This window comes from Lagopus muta, chromosome 12 (genome assembly GCF_023343835.1).
Source record: "Lagopus muta isolate bLagMut1 chromosome 12, bLagMut1 primary, whole genome shotgun sequence".
In the NCBI taxonomy this organism is placed as follows: Eukaryota; Metazoa; Chordata; class Aves; order Galliformes; family Phasianidae; genus Lagopus; species Lagopus muta.
The window spans coordinates 983417-999203 of record NC_064444.1 but is presented as its reverse complement, the minus strand read 5'-3'; the positions used below and the strand labels follow the sequence as shown (position 1 = coordinate 999203).

The 15787-nt window shown below is 47.2% G+C and overlaps 1 protein-coding gene across 2 annotated transcripts; it reads left to right on the top strand.

Moving 5' to 3' along the window:
- The first annotated feature begins 3646 nt into the window (after nucleotides 1-3646).
- LOC125699363 (cytochrome b5) lies at nucleotides 3647-15580 on the top strand. Of its 2 annotated transcripts, XM_048958845.1 has the most exons (6): nucleotides 7708-7887; nucleotides 8122-8204; nucleotides 10545-10673; nucleotides 11210-11236; nucleotides 13668-13699; nucleotides 14609-15580. In XM_048958845.1, the coding sequence occupies exons 1-6, from the start codon at nucleotides 7746-7748 to the stop codon at nucleotides 14697-14699; spliced, it is 504 nt and encodes a 167-aa protein (XP_048814802.1). In that variant the 5' UTR covers nucleotides 7708-7745; the 3' UTR covers nucleotides 14700-15580. The 2 variants fall into 2 exon arrangements, with proteins under 2 accessions (XP_048814803.1, XP_048814802.1); XM_048958846.1 differs by lacking the exons at nucleotides 7708-7887; nucleotides 8122-8204 and adding an exon at nucleotides 3647-3900.
- Nucleotides 15581-15787: the final 207 nt, after the last annotated feature.

Here is a 15787-nt window from a genome sequence, read left to right as displayed (position 1 = left end):
TCCTCTCACGTGAGGTTATCCAGGATACTCCCTGCCCTCCACCCCTGGCCAGAGGAGAAGGAAACGCACATGAGAAAAATCCGTGTGTCAAGTGGAAAACAGTAAAACTGGGAGGGGATTTTATTGGCAAACAAAGGGAGATAAAAATAATCGTGTGAGGCCCAGCAGCAGCAGCTGCCCCAGGCAGCACGGGTCAGAGGGAGCTGTGCAAGGGAACGGTGTCATGCGGCCAGCGCGGTGAGCACGGCTGCAGTAGGAAGGCTGCAGAGGGAGATAGGGACGGCTGCTTCCTGGGCTGAGACGAGTTGACAGAGCAACGCGCTTTGATTAAGATACTCATTTCATTAGGATTTCACGAGCAACGTGATCGAGCTCTTTCTGTGTCACAGCATGTAAGGACATGGGACACGGCCAGGACTCCTGAACCTCACCTCTCTCCCTGATCTGAGGATTTTGAGCAATTGCATTTACTTCTGCTATGAGACAGAAAAGAGTCCTTGGAGCCCTCTCTCCCATGAAACAATGAAAGCCTTCTCCTGGAGCCACACGGGCAGAGCCATGCAGGGTCTGCCTGTCCCCTCCAGCCCTGTGGAATTCAAGGAAAGAAGCAGAGGTATGGCTCACCAGGCCAAGCTTTTTGACTCCCCTGCTTCTGGCAGTGCCCCCCCCTGTGGTACCCACCAGCACCTCCCTGCCATTCCACCAGGGGCTCAGCACAGCTCGGTAGCTCCCCCCTATCCTGGAAAATCAAGCTGCTCCAGGTTAGGGCCGATGGATGGGATTTTTGAAGCCCCTGTGATCCCTCTGACAGCAGCAGCTGAAGGAGCTGTAGCACAGTTGTGCTGACAGGTGTCAGCAGTCACTGTGGCACAGGGTTGAGAGAGTGCTAATCCCTGCAGCTCTGCTGCTAGCAGGGCACGTGGCAGGGGCTGCAGTGCTGGCATCTCAAGTAAGTCTTTTCTCTCATGAGGTCTCCTGGCCTGCCTGTGCCAACTATGAGCTAGCAGCATCCAGCACTGGAAAATAATTCTATATTTGTGATTTCCAGAGTAGCCACAGCACTACAAACCATTGTTATGCTCTCTCAATCTTCTGTGACGAATGAAGAGGAAGCAGGGATTATGGAAGTGAGATCAGGAATGCTGTGGACCTTTCTGTCCACTTTCACCGAATCCTTTCCCAGTGTCACCATAAATTCCCTTTCAGGAAAAGGTTTGGTGTTTTGTGTGCCAAAAGAAACACTGGGCAGGAAGACACAAATTACAGTCATGCTTGTGCTTTTTAGTCTTAACTAGCTGATTTATGGATTTTGATGAAGCGATTACAGATGAAAGAAAACATTCCAGGGAACGAGATCTACACGTTGCTGAGGTCTCGTGTCTGTCCTTCTGTTCGATTTATAGTGGAAAACAAAATAGGAAAATTACTGGGGGCATTCTGGTCACCGCACAGTTCTTTCTCTCCTGTGCATTTGTGCACCCACTGTGTGCTTGGTGTTGCACCAAGCAGAAGACAGCATCTGCCCCCAAGGGCCTGCGCCCTGAACAGACACGCAGTAGATTTCTGACTTCTGTTGGATAATGATCATGGGGAGCAGTAATTGAATCCTGTCGCTCTTCAAATAAATACACACCACAATCAGAATTTGTATTGCTAATGTGCCCTGAAAGCCTTGCCCTGGACCAGGATCCCACTGTACTGTATACAAATGCAGAAAAGATACTCTGCTGTGTAGTCATGGAAAGATAGTGGACAGGTACAGAAAAATAGTAACAAAACTGTTGTCAGAATAGAAACAGGAAATGCTGAGGAGCGTAATGAGGCTGTCTTGAAGAATATATGGAGAAACCCTCCAAGCACACAAGCTGCAAAGACAAAAGTACAAAGGCACTTATTCGAAAATGTATCACATTGCAGAAAATGATGCTGTAAACCAACTAGAGACAAAAGGCAAATGCTTCCTAATAAAATTAAGACAGACAGCAATGTGCTGAACAGATCTAGGGAAAGGGACATTGTTTTTGATGCAACCTACACGTAGTGGAAATGCTGAGTCCTGGCCTGAAACAGTGATTGAACATCTGGTGGGCAGGCAGGGCCAACCCAGCAGAGCTCAGGTGCAGGCAACGCACCTGAGTGATAGGAAGGAGTAGAGGCAGGATCCATCCCTTTCCAGATCTCATTTAAGGGTTGGCAGGAGGAGGTGAGGCTTTCTTGCTGGAAATCTTCTGCTTACTAGAGGCCTTCTAAAGGTAAGCGGTTTTCCTTTCTTTGTTTCTGTCCCCCTAGTTGTTGTATTTAGGCTTGTTCTTGTTTTCTGTGGTGTGGGATTGTGCCACTCTGCTATTATTGCTATTCTTTCCATCATGTTATCATGTTATGGTATTGCACTCTGGATGGGTCCAGCAGATAAATGCAGAGATAGGTAGCCTGGCTGAAGCGAGGGTAGAACAACCTTTACAACAGCCTTCCATGTGAAATGGGGCAGGGATGCACTTGCCAAGGCTAGGCAGAAGGATGTTGTGGCAACAATGATGCAAGGTAAAACCCTAACATGAGTTTATAGGACATAACCTGATGAGGGCAAGGAGACCTACTCCCTTAGAAATGTTCCTTAGAAAGGAAACTGAAAGGCTGCGTGTCATGTTGATATCCTCCCTGTGCCAGAGAGGATGCTTGGATTACAGGCAAAACCAGAAATGCATCCTTAAGGACTGAAAAGAGCTACACTAAAAAGGATTGAAAGAGGAAAAATAAACTCAAGGTATAAGCTACTTTGGAGCATGGCTATTGATTAAGTAATTGTGAAGAAGTTTCATAACAGGTAAAGATGTCAATGCATACAAAACCTGGTTGAAGAAATGTATAACTTGCTGAAATAGAGAATATATCTGACTTGTCAGTTATGGGTAAAGAATCTGTGTTAATCTGAAAGTAGATGGAGAGGATGCTGTGAGATCTGTGCCCTTCAGACTCTGACAGAGCTAGAGAGAGGCTAAGGATTTCAAGAATAGTGAGACTTCACGCTCTGAGCAATGCTGTGCCCTCCCGTGTGACGGAGGCACGCGGTGCCCTGTGGTAGCTCATCGGAGTGGAACCCCAGCTGCAGGTGTGCAGAGCACTGCATAGACCTTTAACCTTTAGCCAGTGTCAGCGATGGTATCAGCACTTCTTTCCACACAGGGCATTTCTGCTGCCTCAGCAGTTGCATTAGAACAAACAAAGCACAGCTGTGAGTTCACACGTGAAAAGCAGTGACTTCACAAACTGCCCGTCTGTCCCTAACCCTGCCTGGGAGGGAGCGGACCTTTAGGAATGGGTAACAAGGCAGCGCTCCGGGAATGTTACAGCACTGGCTCGTTGTTAAGATGCACGAGATTAAGGCTTGCTTTATTGACAAAAGGAGCAGCCGTTCTGCCAGGCTCTGGAACCCAAAGCGCCCCGCGGCGCTGTGCCTCAGAGCTGGGCGACGGGGTCAGGCTGCGCGAGGTGAGCCTCTGCGCCTTCCCGCTCTGGCCGTTCACCATTGGCCCTCGCCCGGCGCGGCGCTCGCCCATTGGTTGCGACCGGTGCCGGGAGTCGCTCCACCGCCGGGGCCGATCGCTCCTCATTGGCCGGTGCGCTCGGCGCAGCGCCGCAGCGGGCCGTTAGCGTCGGAGCAGGAGGGGGGCGGCTCCTCCCGACGTCGCTACGGTGGCCGCCGCGGGCCCAACCGCGCTTTCCGCGAAGCTGCCGGTGGCCAGCATGGAGACTGGGAAGCGGACGGAGGCCAGGGACTGCGCGGAGGAGGCGGCCGGGCCCGTGTTCACGTTGGAGGAGGTGGGGAAGCGGAACTCCAACCGCGAGGCCTGGCTGGTCATCCACGGGCGCGTCTACGATGTCACCCGCTTCCTGGAGGAGGTGAGGCGGGGCGGGGTCCGGCGGGCCGGGCCAGGGGAAGGGCCGGGCCGGGGGGTCGGGTTGGAGGTGCGGGGTGCGCCGGGCCCCTCCGTGTCTTCAGACCGGCCCGGTGAAGGTGAGGAGAAGGAGGAAGGAGAGGAAGGCCGGGCCCGCCGGGAGCCCCGCGCTGTAACGGACGCGCCGCGGCCTGCGGTCGGAGCCTGGCGGTGCGGCACCGGGCCGGCGTGCGCTTCCTCGGCCGTGAGAAAGCGGCTCGGAAGGGCCACAGTGCGTTGTGACATCTCCAGTTCCCCTGGTTGCAGGGACAAAAATTGCCCAGGACTCGATGCCTTCAACTATTGCTTCTAAGCAAGTTGAAAGCTATGTCCTTGCTGTTTGGAGCTAAAATCAGAGCACGATGAAATGCTATCAACGTTTCTGAAGGGTTTTTGTTTCAGCTGAAAGTAATGCCAAGCCCTGTAGTGTCCGTAGGGTAACAATGAGAGCTGGTTTGAGCTGGCTGGAGGAGAGCACTTTGTTACAAATCTTCAAGTTCCTGCTTGCTGGTTTTGCTTGTGTAAATTAAACTTCTGTTTTCCCCCAGGCGTGTATGATTACAGCATGTCCGCTATGTACTCATCACATCACATGTAGCGACAAACTCCTTTGCTGAGGTGTAAGAGGTTTTTCAGATAGGAGGAGGCTGGTAATGTGGCAGCTGGAAGCAGTGGCTTTCTGTGTAGCTTTCCAGTGTTTATAGACAGGATATGAAGTTGCATGTGATTTATTTTGTTCTTAGGATCCAGCATCATAATGCTTCAATTTGAATCTCGTTTGTGCTTTGAGTCTTCCTCCTGACACTTACTTTAAGAGAGCTTTGAAGATGTGTCAGTGTTCCTCATATGATTCCTCATATGAGGAATTTCAGTGTCTCTTACCATGGTGGCTTGAGATGGCCTTTGCTATAGTTAGATTTTCACTGCTTGCAGCTTTTAAACCAGGAATTACTGTTTTTCCTTTCAGGGCTGTAAATGAGTCCTGGCTTCTAGCTCCTTTACTCAGCTCTGCATGCAGTCAATACTCAAGCAGTGTTTTCAGGTGTCTTTGTCAGGTGAGGATCTGAGAAGCAGCCTGATGAACAACTGTTGTTCTTGGGCATTTAATATGTGTGGGGGCTCCAGGCACCCAGTCCATAGGAAGGCTGGAAGAAAAGATGTAGGATAGTGGGATGGTGAGTTGTGGAAGTGTGGCTGCAGGGTGCTGGGCATGGCAGAGGCACAGCACATCATCAGCTGACACTCAGCCGCTTGTTGTACAGGAGAGCCCACAGATCTATCTGAGATGCAGGACGGGTTGTACACCTAGCTGGGTGTATGCACAAAAGTATACATGCTGTCAGGGTGGGAAGGGAAGACAGTCCTACTAAGTGTGGCTCTAGCTCAGGAAGCCACTGAACAGTGGAGCTATGAGCAGAATGAAGGTCTGTGAGCAGTTTGGGCAGCGACTGCCTCCTTTACGCGTGGCCCCCCATCATGTTTGTATTCCCTGGTATTAGGCCAACCTGTCATCTGGCACCTGTCGTGTTCCTGAGAGCAGAGCACAACACTGGGCTCAGCAGCTCTGCTAACCAAATGAAGTGGACAGGGTGGCAGGGCAGATTTTGAACATTTGTTATTACGTGGGTTTCTGAAAGCATTCATGTTTGCCTGCCTCTAAACGCTTAGTACAAGGAGCAGGGAGCATCGCGGAAGCTGGCTGGAGCCTGTTTCAAAACTAACAACGTTTCTTCACGCAGCAGGGAGCAGACCATTCTTGCCAAAGAACATTAAGGATGCAAGAAGCTTAGGCAGCTTCGGGGGAAGACGGGACAAAAATGTGGAGAAGCAATTCACTGTTTGTTTCTAAATAACAAAGCACCTGGGGCTTAGGAAGAGCCAAAACCAGCTGGAAGCTGGGGATGTACTTGCAGGAAGTGCCCTGTCTTACGTGTGACTCAGTGTACGGTTACGGTTGTTGCTTATTGCTTTCAGAATTAAGAGATAGGAAAAAAATAAATCTTGGAAGAATTTTTTTCAGAATCACAATTTCCAAGGTATTTACCTGCAGACCTGTGTGTGTGTATGACGCTTTTACAGCATGGGTGCTGTGCAGTGGTCACAGTCTTCATCTTGGCTCTTTCTGCTGAGATGGCATCTGGATTCTGCTCTCTGGAGCACCTTCAGTATGTGTAAATGAGCCCAGAAAATTCCTTTCTTCTACCCCAGCAATTTGGGTGGAGTGCCCTACATGTTTCCTACAGAAGAAATTTTTGTGTTGCCCTTCCCAAGCCCTTTCTCTCATTTGTGTTTTTCTGACATAAAACTTTACTTGATTAGGGAAGGAAGAAGAGTAAGGCTACTCTTGTAAGTGTAGTAGCATGGCTAGCAAATGCTCTCTGCTATCTAAAGCTTGTAAACATAAATCACAGCCTAATTTATTGGTAAAAATACACTTTGTATCTGTTATCCCACTGTAATCAGTCCAGTGACAGGAGAACAATGTGTAACTGATCAGAACCAGGAATGTTTGTCTTGTTTAAAGGTTACAGTTGTCTGATAAACTGTTCTGCTTTAAAGCTCCAAGCTGTTGTAACTGCAGCTATCAGAGTTTCAGTGGGTAATATTTTCCCTTGATCTTGTGTAGTCACTGAAGCAGTGTCTAATTGTTGCCTTTTCTGGCCTTTGGCCATAGATTATTTGAACAAGATTGCTGAATTCTGCTGGAGCGTTGCCTCGGAGCAATTTGTTATCTCTAAGAAGCCTCCTTAGAAGGCTGTTGAATATTGCTTCATGATTTCTGCAGCCGAGGTGCAGCAGGTCAGCTGTTAACTAGCCAGCTCCAAATCTGTGTGCTAGCAGTAGGAGAACAATACTGAATATCTTTGTTTTTCTGCACATAATTCCTGCACACTCAGATGTGTTTGAAACCAAAACTGTGAGGGAGAAGGAGGAATGTCAGGGATCTGTTTTTCCTTATGCTGACTTGTTCTAGTGCTATGGAGACAGACTTAGGGAAACCAACCTGCTTCTTGTCTTAGAACAAGTTGTGAAGGGCGTGTGGCTGACGAGCACCATTTGTGTAGGTGTTTTTTGGCCTGCACGGTACTGACACATTGCTATGGCACAGAAATATTCTTTCCTTTCATGGCATATTTCTCTAATAATGGTGGCTGGAAATTAAAGCTTTTGCATCTCTCTCCAGTGTGATGATTTTGTCTCATCTGATTCAGCAACCTAATTGACCACTGTTTGGTGTTGCTTCTGAACTCACTGGTGGTTTGCCCCGGGGCTGTAAGGGTGGCTGCCACACGTGGACAGGCACTTGGCATTTGTGGAGAGACAGCTCCAGGTTCTCACCTTCTGCATCAACTTTGTGTTGCACTCTTTGAAGCCTTTGCCATGTGCTGTCAGCAATGCAGGCAGTTCTGACTGCTGTGCTACACGTCCCTTCTAAAGGCTTTGCAGAGAGAGCAGCTCCTTGGCTTTCACCAATAAAACCTTGTGGCTGAACACAGAATATGAGAAATACATGAGCTGCTCCTAAATACTAATTAGAGGGAGGGTCTTATTTTACCTGCTGCCTTAGAGCATCAGTGTGTATTTCAGTTTGGGTTGCATATGGGGTTACTCAGTGTCCTGCTGCTATTCTCTGCCTTGTGGGAACCGGCCTTGGATTCGGAGAACTTGATTCAAAGGTCACGTGGAAATGATTCGTTTGAGATCTGCTGTAGCTCCAAGCATTATGCATACTCTGCAAATCCTGGGTTTTATTCCACCTTATCCTCCTGACTGCGACACAGCAGCCACCTCGCCCCGTGCTGTGGGGCTATGATGCCTTGTGCTCGCAGGGGCTGCTGCTTTTGCTCCCAGGCTGCAGGGCTTCCTCTTAAAGCTGTTTTCTCTGCTCGGTGGCACTGGGTATGTCCTGCCAAATCCAGTGCCTCAAGACTGTTTCTGCTGCTGTCATCAGGTACTTAGTGCATTATGTATGTGAGAGACTCCAGAGAGAGGGAGGTCCTGGTTACATTATTGTTGCTATGGAAGAATTTGGAGGGCTGGCACTTGGGCCCATCTCTTATTCTCGTTGGCTTTTGTCTGCTCATTTTCACAAGGAGGAAAGCTTTATTTTTGTCATTGTTTCTTCTGAAAGTACATTTTGTTTTCAGTTTGCCACGCTTCTCAAAGTGTCTGTGTTTTTCTGCAGGAGCTGCAGCTTTGGGAAGTTTTGTGGCAGAGCAGATGACTTGTATAAATAGTCTGGTTTTATATGTGCTTGGGTATGACAAGGTAAGAGCTGTCTGGCTGCAGTTGTGGGTGTCTAGACTGGAGAGTTCTGTCAGAAATAAGATATGCCAAAAATTCTTGATTTTTTTTCTTTGGCTTGGTGATAATGATGGACAGATGTGCATGAGCAAGTAATTATTGGAGTCTTAGCAAGTGCATAGGGAGGCTTCAGAACCAAACATGTGAAGAGGAGTAAGCTTTGCCATTCTTCTCTTTTGCACTGGTTCCCACCGAAAGCAGGCAGCCACTCCATGTCCTGTCTTACTGCGGGGTTTTGTCTGCTCATCTGGGATGGATGACTAGGAAAGGAGGGTAATATTTAAAAAAAACTCATCTCAGTTCTGAAATGAGGTTTCTATCAAGATATCCTCAAAGGGTTCTTGTAGAGATCTTAACGGTTGGCCCTTCATCCCCTCATTCCTTTGCAAATGGATCTTTACAAGAGTGTTGTGTAAACTGGACAGCCGCACACATGGTGCAGAACGAGATGCAGCATCCCACACTACAACCATGTCTGGCAGGGTGAGCTAAGGAGTGCTGTGGTGACCTGAAGTGGTCCTGCTGCAGCCCCTGCTCCTGGTGACTCTCATGCACCCAGGTCTGTGGAGAGTTCATTCACAATGGCCGGCAGACAGTCATTTCCTTTCCTTTTTTTGGTGGGCTGGTTTTCTGCTATGGCAGCCCCTGACCTGGGTGCCTTTGAGATCAGGTGAGCCTCGGTGCAGGAGCATGGCAGTGGGATGTGGCTGGGCTCAAAGGGGAGCAGCAGAGCGGAGCCTTCCTTGGTTTTACAGCTGAGGAGAGCTGATACCTGATTGCTGCCCAGCTGCCTCCCAGGCCTGCAGACTTTGCCCTTCATGGCTGCTGAGGGAGCTCTGTGTTGATTGTGTTACGTACCTGCCCAATAAAGGGATTTATTCAGAATAAAGAGCTCTGATATGGGGATTGGAGAGTTGGCTGCAGCAGCTCCCTGGAGTAAACAACTGTACTGTTTTTGTGTCCACACGGAGTATGTTTGGTATGAGGTGGGATAGCCAAGTGAGAATATTTAGGCTTTTGGGAGAAAAACCAAACAAGCTGAAGAAAGAAGGGCAATAACAACTGTTCTGTGTCTGTGGGAAGGAAAAGGGTATTACAGAGGAAAACCTTTGAGTCCTTTGATGTGAAATTTACTCTAAATTGTTCAGTTCCAGGCTTCTAGTTGTTAGAGGAATTTCTGAGCGCTGAGCCAGTCTCATCTTCTCATGCAGCCATTTGGTGCCTGTTGCCCAGCGCTCTGCGAAACGAAACTGGGTTAGTCCTTGTGTGTGGACTCAGCAGTCTGATCACTTTATTGGTTTAACTGGATTAGCTGGTAGTTTAAACAGAAGTATTTCTTCCCATATACACACTGTAAATAGATTGTACACTGCTGGCCTTGTAGTTACTGCTTTCTATTGCCAATCTGTTCCTGGAATTCTGGTACTGACAGTGTTGAGAGCCCAACCCATCAAGGCAAATAGCACTGCACTAGGGATTTTTCAGTCTGTGCTGCTGGTCTCGCTGTAACCGTCTGCCACCACCAGCAATGCCAGTGCTGCTGGAGGTGTCCTGTGCATGTGGTGCTTCTGGCGTTGCAGCTCCTGAATTTCTGAAATCAGCATGTGATGTCAAATGGTAGATTTTCTTAAGCAATACTTTTCTTTCTCCACCCGGTGCTGAGTAGCTGTATGCTGGATCAGTACTGGTGCAGCTATGCTAGAGCTGCAGCTTCTTATGTCACTGCTCTTTCCCTTTGTTCTTCTCCACTTTTCACTGTACAGCCACACGCAGAGGCTGTTGGTTTTTTGTCAGGTCTGAAGAAGTAGAACATCATTTCCTCCACTGGTGCCTGTGGATGCAGCGTTGTCCTGTGCTTCACTGGGACTTGAGTTGTCTCTGGAAAGTTCTTCAGAAAAAATAATGCAGCAGAGGCTCCTCTGCAAGGGAGTCTGGTTTGTGCAGTGAGGGCAATGAAAAGGTACATGAGGATATGCTTTCTTCTGTATTATTTTCTTGCCTAAATCAGTTGCAGAATTGCAGAAGGGTTGGTTTTGCTGCAGGGGGATAAGCTGTGTTTCTCTGTGTACATTGGAGATTTGCCTCTTCGAAAAGATTTTTATTTTATGCAAGGTATTTCCCAGCTGTGCAGCATGCATTGTTCTTGGTGACTTCCTGAAGGAGAGGCTGGATGACTGAATCTTTGGTAGATACTGCTGATGTTGGTTTCATTCATAAGGAATGAAAAGGGCCAGAAAGGCTGCTGAGACTCTGGACACCTCTTTTGCACTCATGCTTTTGCTCACCTTAAGTCTTCTCTTCCAGCATCCAGGTGGAGAAGAAGTTTTGCTTGAACAAGCTGGAAGAGATGCCACGGAGAGCTTTGAAGATGTCGGTCATTCCACAGATGCCAGGGAGATGCTCAAGCAGTACTACATAGGGGAGATCCACCCGGTAAGGACCAGCCCTCTTTCAAACACACGGTAGGATGCTGTAGAAGTGTGCCTTTCCTTTACGTAACCCAGTGAATGTACACCAAGATGAGTCTTGCACAATAAGTAGTTAAGTTTTCATACAGCGTCACCCAGGATTTCTGCTGAGGAAGGGGGATTGCTGCTGAAAATAAAACCAAATTAGTTTTCTTTTCCCACTGTTCAGAGCAGGTTTCTCCCTTCAGTTAAATTGGTGGCACTTAAAGGAGCTAACCGTATCAGTAGCTCCTTAGCTGATAGTACTATCTGACTGTAGTTTAGGATTCAGGAGGATGAGAGATGACAGGCATGACACAAACACCAGCTTCCTGCCTGCTACAAAGACGGTGCCTTTGGGCGCTGTTGGTACGTCTGCTTTGACAACTGGAGTCCAGGCAATTGCTGCTATGATGTGGACTGTGTACAGAGCAATTCCCTCGTCATGACTGTAATGACTGCAGGTTCTCTTGAAGTTGTTGCTTATCACTTTTTTCCTTCTATTTTTTTTTTCTATGACAGGATGACCGTAAAAAGGGAGGTTCCAAGGTAAGCACTGGTGTTTTACTGTTCCATTTTATTTAATGCTGAGGAAACTATATTACGCTTACAAAATGAACAAAGAAGTCACCGCACACCTTTTATTTTGCTCTCTTTTTGTCTTTTTCCTCTCTGTGGAGTTTGTGCTTTATGCTTACAGCTACAGAAATGAATAAATCTCCTAAGCAAATGATTCCTTTCTTTTTGTTCAGAAGCTCAGCAAGCACTTCAGTGTGAAAATGGGAGTGGTTTTTTTTGTGCCTTCTCTCCTCTGACATCAGCAATGCTATTTCTACACCTTGAGCCACAGACTGTATTTTTGCAGAACTGGCTGTGTCCTGATGACTGAGCTGTTAGTGTTACATTCAAGGCAGGAGGCAGGCACAGCCACCACGGGATTGGCTGCAAAACAAGAATTCTCTGTTAACTGCCCTAGAAATCATAGGTGTTGGTTAAAACTTAGGTACTCCTGGATTAGGATGGGAGACAGTGTTGCAAAAATGCCTTCAAAAGGGACAGGGAGAGGGAAATGGTAACAAATAGAATGCCGTCTGGAAGGTAAAAGTGTCCTGCAGCTGGCTTCTCTTCTTGCTTGGCTTGAAAGCTTGGAGCAGGCACAGCTCTGTTTTCAACAACGCTTCCATTGGGTGTTGTTCGAAGCAGGGCCGCTTGCGGAGTACCAGGAATCAATAATATCAACAGAGAGCAGCAACTGAAGCCCTTGGGAGAACTTGGTTATTACAGCCAGCCATAGGAAGAGTGATTCAGGCTAGGCAAAGCCTACTCTTAGTTATAAAGCGGGCTGCATGATTATGCATTCACCTTAAGGTTACTTTGTTTGGTTCAACTCTTTCATTAACAGAATGATGTGCTTAACATGTGCATAGAAATTAATCTGAGCAGTGCTGCTGGATATGAGTTAAATATTTTTGCAGATATTTTTCTATTCTAAACAAAGTCCAGTGGGTCTTTCTGTAGTGTGCAACATCTGCTTTAAAAGTGGATCCAAGTATAATTTGAACAGATGGAAGTAATGTGGATCCCACCTATTTATTTTTTACCAGGGAAAAAATAGAGACTGCATACTCTTATGACTCGGGTCAGAGGTAACTCCCCACAGTTAAATGTTAACGTTTAGCGTCCACTGATGGGGTGTTGTGGCAGAAAAGAAAGCACTGTGATTCTCAAGAAGTGGAGGTGATACTGTTCAGAGTGGACAAGTAAGGTGATTTTTGGCTGCTAGATACAGGAGAACAGCAACAGCCACTGAGAGGTTGTAGAGTTGATAAAGTAATTTTCAGCTGACTGGAAGAAGTACTTAATTTTCAGATTTTTTTGAAAATAGTATGAATAGTATGGAGACAGGCTGCATGCGAAGGAAGGTACGAAGAGAACTTTGCAGCTGTGTCAGTGGCCAAGCAGTAAGATAGCAGGTAGGGATGCAGACAGAAGTTTGGAAAAGGGATCATGGTGAGATGATTTTCTGTATTGCTGGCAATGTGCACTTGCAGCCCAGAAGGCCAACCATATCCTGGGTTGCATCAAGAGAAGTGTGAGCAGCAGGTTGAGGGAGGTGATTCCACCCCTCTGCTCAGCTCTCGTGAGACCCCACCTGGAGCACTGCGTCCAGTTCTGGAGCCCCCAGCACAAGAAAGACATGGAGCTGTTGGAGCAGGTCCAGAGGATGGTCATGAAGATGATCAGGGGGCTGGAGCACCTCCCCTATGAGGACAGGCTGAGAGAGCTGGGGCTCTTCAGCCCAGTAAAGAAAAGGCTCCAAGGAGACCTTATAGTGGCTTTCCAGTACCTGAAGGGACCTATAGGAAAACTGGGGGGAACTTTTTATCAGGGCAGGTAGTGACAGGATGAGGGGAAATGGTTTTAAACTGGAAGAAAGTAGGTTTAGACTAGATATTGGGAAGAAATTATTAACTGTGAGAGTGCTGAGACACTGGAACAGGTCGCTCAGTGAGGTTGTGTATGCTTGGTCTTGGAAGCATTCAAGGCCAGGCTGGATGGGGCTGTGAGGGAGGTGTCCCTGCCTATAGCAGGGGACTTGGAATTAGGTGACCTTAAAGGTCCCTTCCAACCCAAACCATGCTGTGTATCGATGATCATATCTCTGTGTCACATAAAACGATCAGAGTGGTTTCAAGGCCTCTTTTTTTTTTTTTTTTTTTTTTTTTTTTTTTTTTTTTGATAGTTCCAGTATAAAATTGAGAGCTGGGTGGGAAGGTTTAGACTAATAGAATGTGGAGGTGGGGAGGAGGGCAAACATCCCCAGAAGCATCTACACTTCTGAGAGAGAGAATGTTTAGAAAAGGAAGAGGAGGGTTATTTTTCCTCTGTGTTTGCAATTCATGTCCAATCTTGCAGTCTTGTTAGTGTGACTTAAGGTATTTTTTTTTTTTCCCTGCTAACTCCCTCTTCCTTCTTTCAGGATCAAAACAGGACATCCTCAGGACAAGCAAGGTATGGTATCTTCTTAAGAGTAAGAAATTGGGAGAATGGGACTCCATTTGTAGAACTGCAGATTAGCTCTAGCAGGCAGGAAAACAATCAGTGGGATGTTACTGCACTGTCCTTCCAACAAGCAGGAACTCCACGACAAGCTGCCAAACTGCATCACAGTGGGTTCGCTGTGCACCTCTCTTGTTGGAGATGGAGGTGCAGCCAGTGGTGAGACATCAGCTCACACTGAGCACAGCAGGCAGCCTGGGATGTTTTAGCTTCAATTCTCTGTCCATGTGTTGACACTGCACAAGTGTGCTTGCACTCCTCTTGTGGATTCTCACAGCAGTGTCCTTTTTTTGAAGGATCTTTATGGCGACCAGTGCAATTTAGTTGAGAATTCAGGAGTGCTTGCAACCAGAATGCAAATTCAGTCTTTTCTATTAGGATTTTTTTTTTAAGGAGGCTGCTGAAAATGAGCCTATGCCTGTGGTCTCAGGTTTATGAGTAAGGATGATTTATTGTGGGGTAGCTGTAGTAATTTCCATCCTTGAGTCAACTCAGCTGTTTGTATAGCCCAAATTGACAGTCTGGCTTATTTAAGAAAAGAAAACAACAAAAAACTCAAATTGGTTTCTGTGTGTGTGCCAGGCTGGAACGTTCAGCAACCCAGCTGTTGTTTTATAAGCAACCAAGCCATCCCTGCAGTCACAGGGGCCTCTCACAGGGGCAGGGGAGCCCTGAGCATGGGACAGCTGGAGCTGTTCTGTCCTCTGTCCTGAGTAGTCGGTCTGTGAGCTGGTGGGAGATGGGTGAAAACAGACGTAGCAAGTAGTGAATGTATTGAATGTGTCATTAACTTCATACTTTCTTCTTTTTTTGTGTGTGTTTGGGTGTGTGTTCTTTGTTCTTGTTTTTTCGTCCCCATAGCTTCTGGTCAACGTGGCTAATCCCCATCTTCGGAGCACTAGTCATAGGCTTAATGTATCGCTATTACATATTGGATGGGAGATCATCTTGAATCGACCTTGATAAGACCTCAGAAAGCCTGAAAAAGCAGGTATGAGAGAGAGTGCATGCACGCAGCACATGGAATTCCGGTTCCCTTCACCTTTGATGCCTTGCTTTTAGCCGTGTTGAGTGATGTTCATATCCATGGGACCAAGGTCATATCAAACTGTCTGAATTCTGCCACCCAGGGATCTGTCATACTTGAGTTTTGCTGTGGCAGAGCAAGTGAAGCATCCTGTTACTGTTACATCTGTGTGTGGTCTCCCTGGTGCGTGCGTGCTTGCACTCTCTCTCTCTTGCTCGCTAAAGTAAAACACAGATAACCTTTTCCTTTCAATGCCTTTTTGTTAAGCCAGACAACGTGAAACAGCTGCTAGTGAGCCTGTGGATTTGCCTCAGTACTTCACACAGCATTGTCAGAAATAAACTGCAAATTATCTGTAATCATATCCAGAAGAGATTTTGAGAGATTCAGTTCCGCAGTAACTTTCTCAGTGCATGCAGGCAACACCAATTGGAGCAGCAGGAAGTTGTTAGCTTTGCTACCTCTTTCTGTGTCTGTTTTTAACGGTTCAACAAATATAAATATTTTAAAAGTGATCCCGTTGATTTTGTAATATTTCTACTTGTCCTTTTAACATGTATATTCTGTGAAACAATGTATGCCTTGGATCCTTGTTTGTTCGGGTGCTTTTGTGCTGTGTGTGGCAACGCCAGAAATGGGAACTGATGCGGCTTCTTGAGATGGAGTTTTTTCTCCCTGGGCTTTTGATCCAACGTGTGTAATGGAAACAAAACTCATTCTTACTGCCTGTGAATCTGTACCAGATGGGGGGCAACGCGCAAATAATCCTGCCTCTCCTTCCTAAATAAAAAGGGAAAAGAAATCCATCTGGGATTTGTGCATAATGCTGTTTTTATCTTGGAAGAAATATGGGAGGATCCTTTGCCTTGCAGCCAGCCTCCAGCAGCACAGAGGCGGGTGTGCCTCTGCAACATGAGGCATGAAGCTTTCCAGCTCTTCCAGCTGGAGAGGTGGTTTCAGGATCTGTTATCAGAAAGGAATTCGTGTTCCAGGGTCTTACATCCTTTAACGGT

Excerpts from the sequence above, each read along its gene's own strand:
- LOC125699363 (XM_048958845.1), top strand. The coding sequence starts at position 7,746 with ATGATGCCTTGTGCTCGCAGGGGCTGCTGCTTTTGCTCCCAGGCTGCA. Across the intron at positions 7,888-8,121 it reads GTTTCTGCTGCTGTCATCAG|GAGCTGCAGCTTTGGGAAGT; the intron begins GTACTTAGTGCA and ends GTTTTTCTGCAG. Across the intron at positions 11,237-13,667 it reads GTAAAAAGGGAGGTTCCAAG|GATCAAAACAGGACATCCTC; the intron begins GTAAGCACTGGT and ends TCCTTCTTTCAG.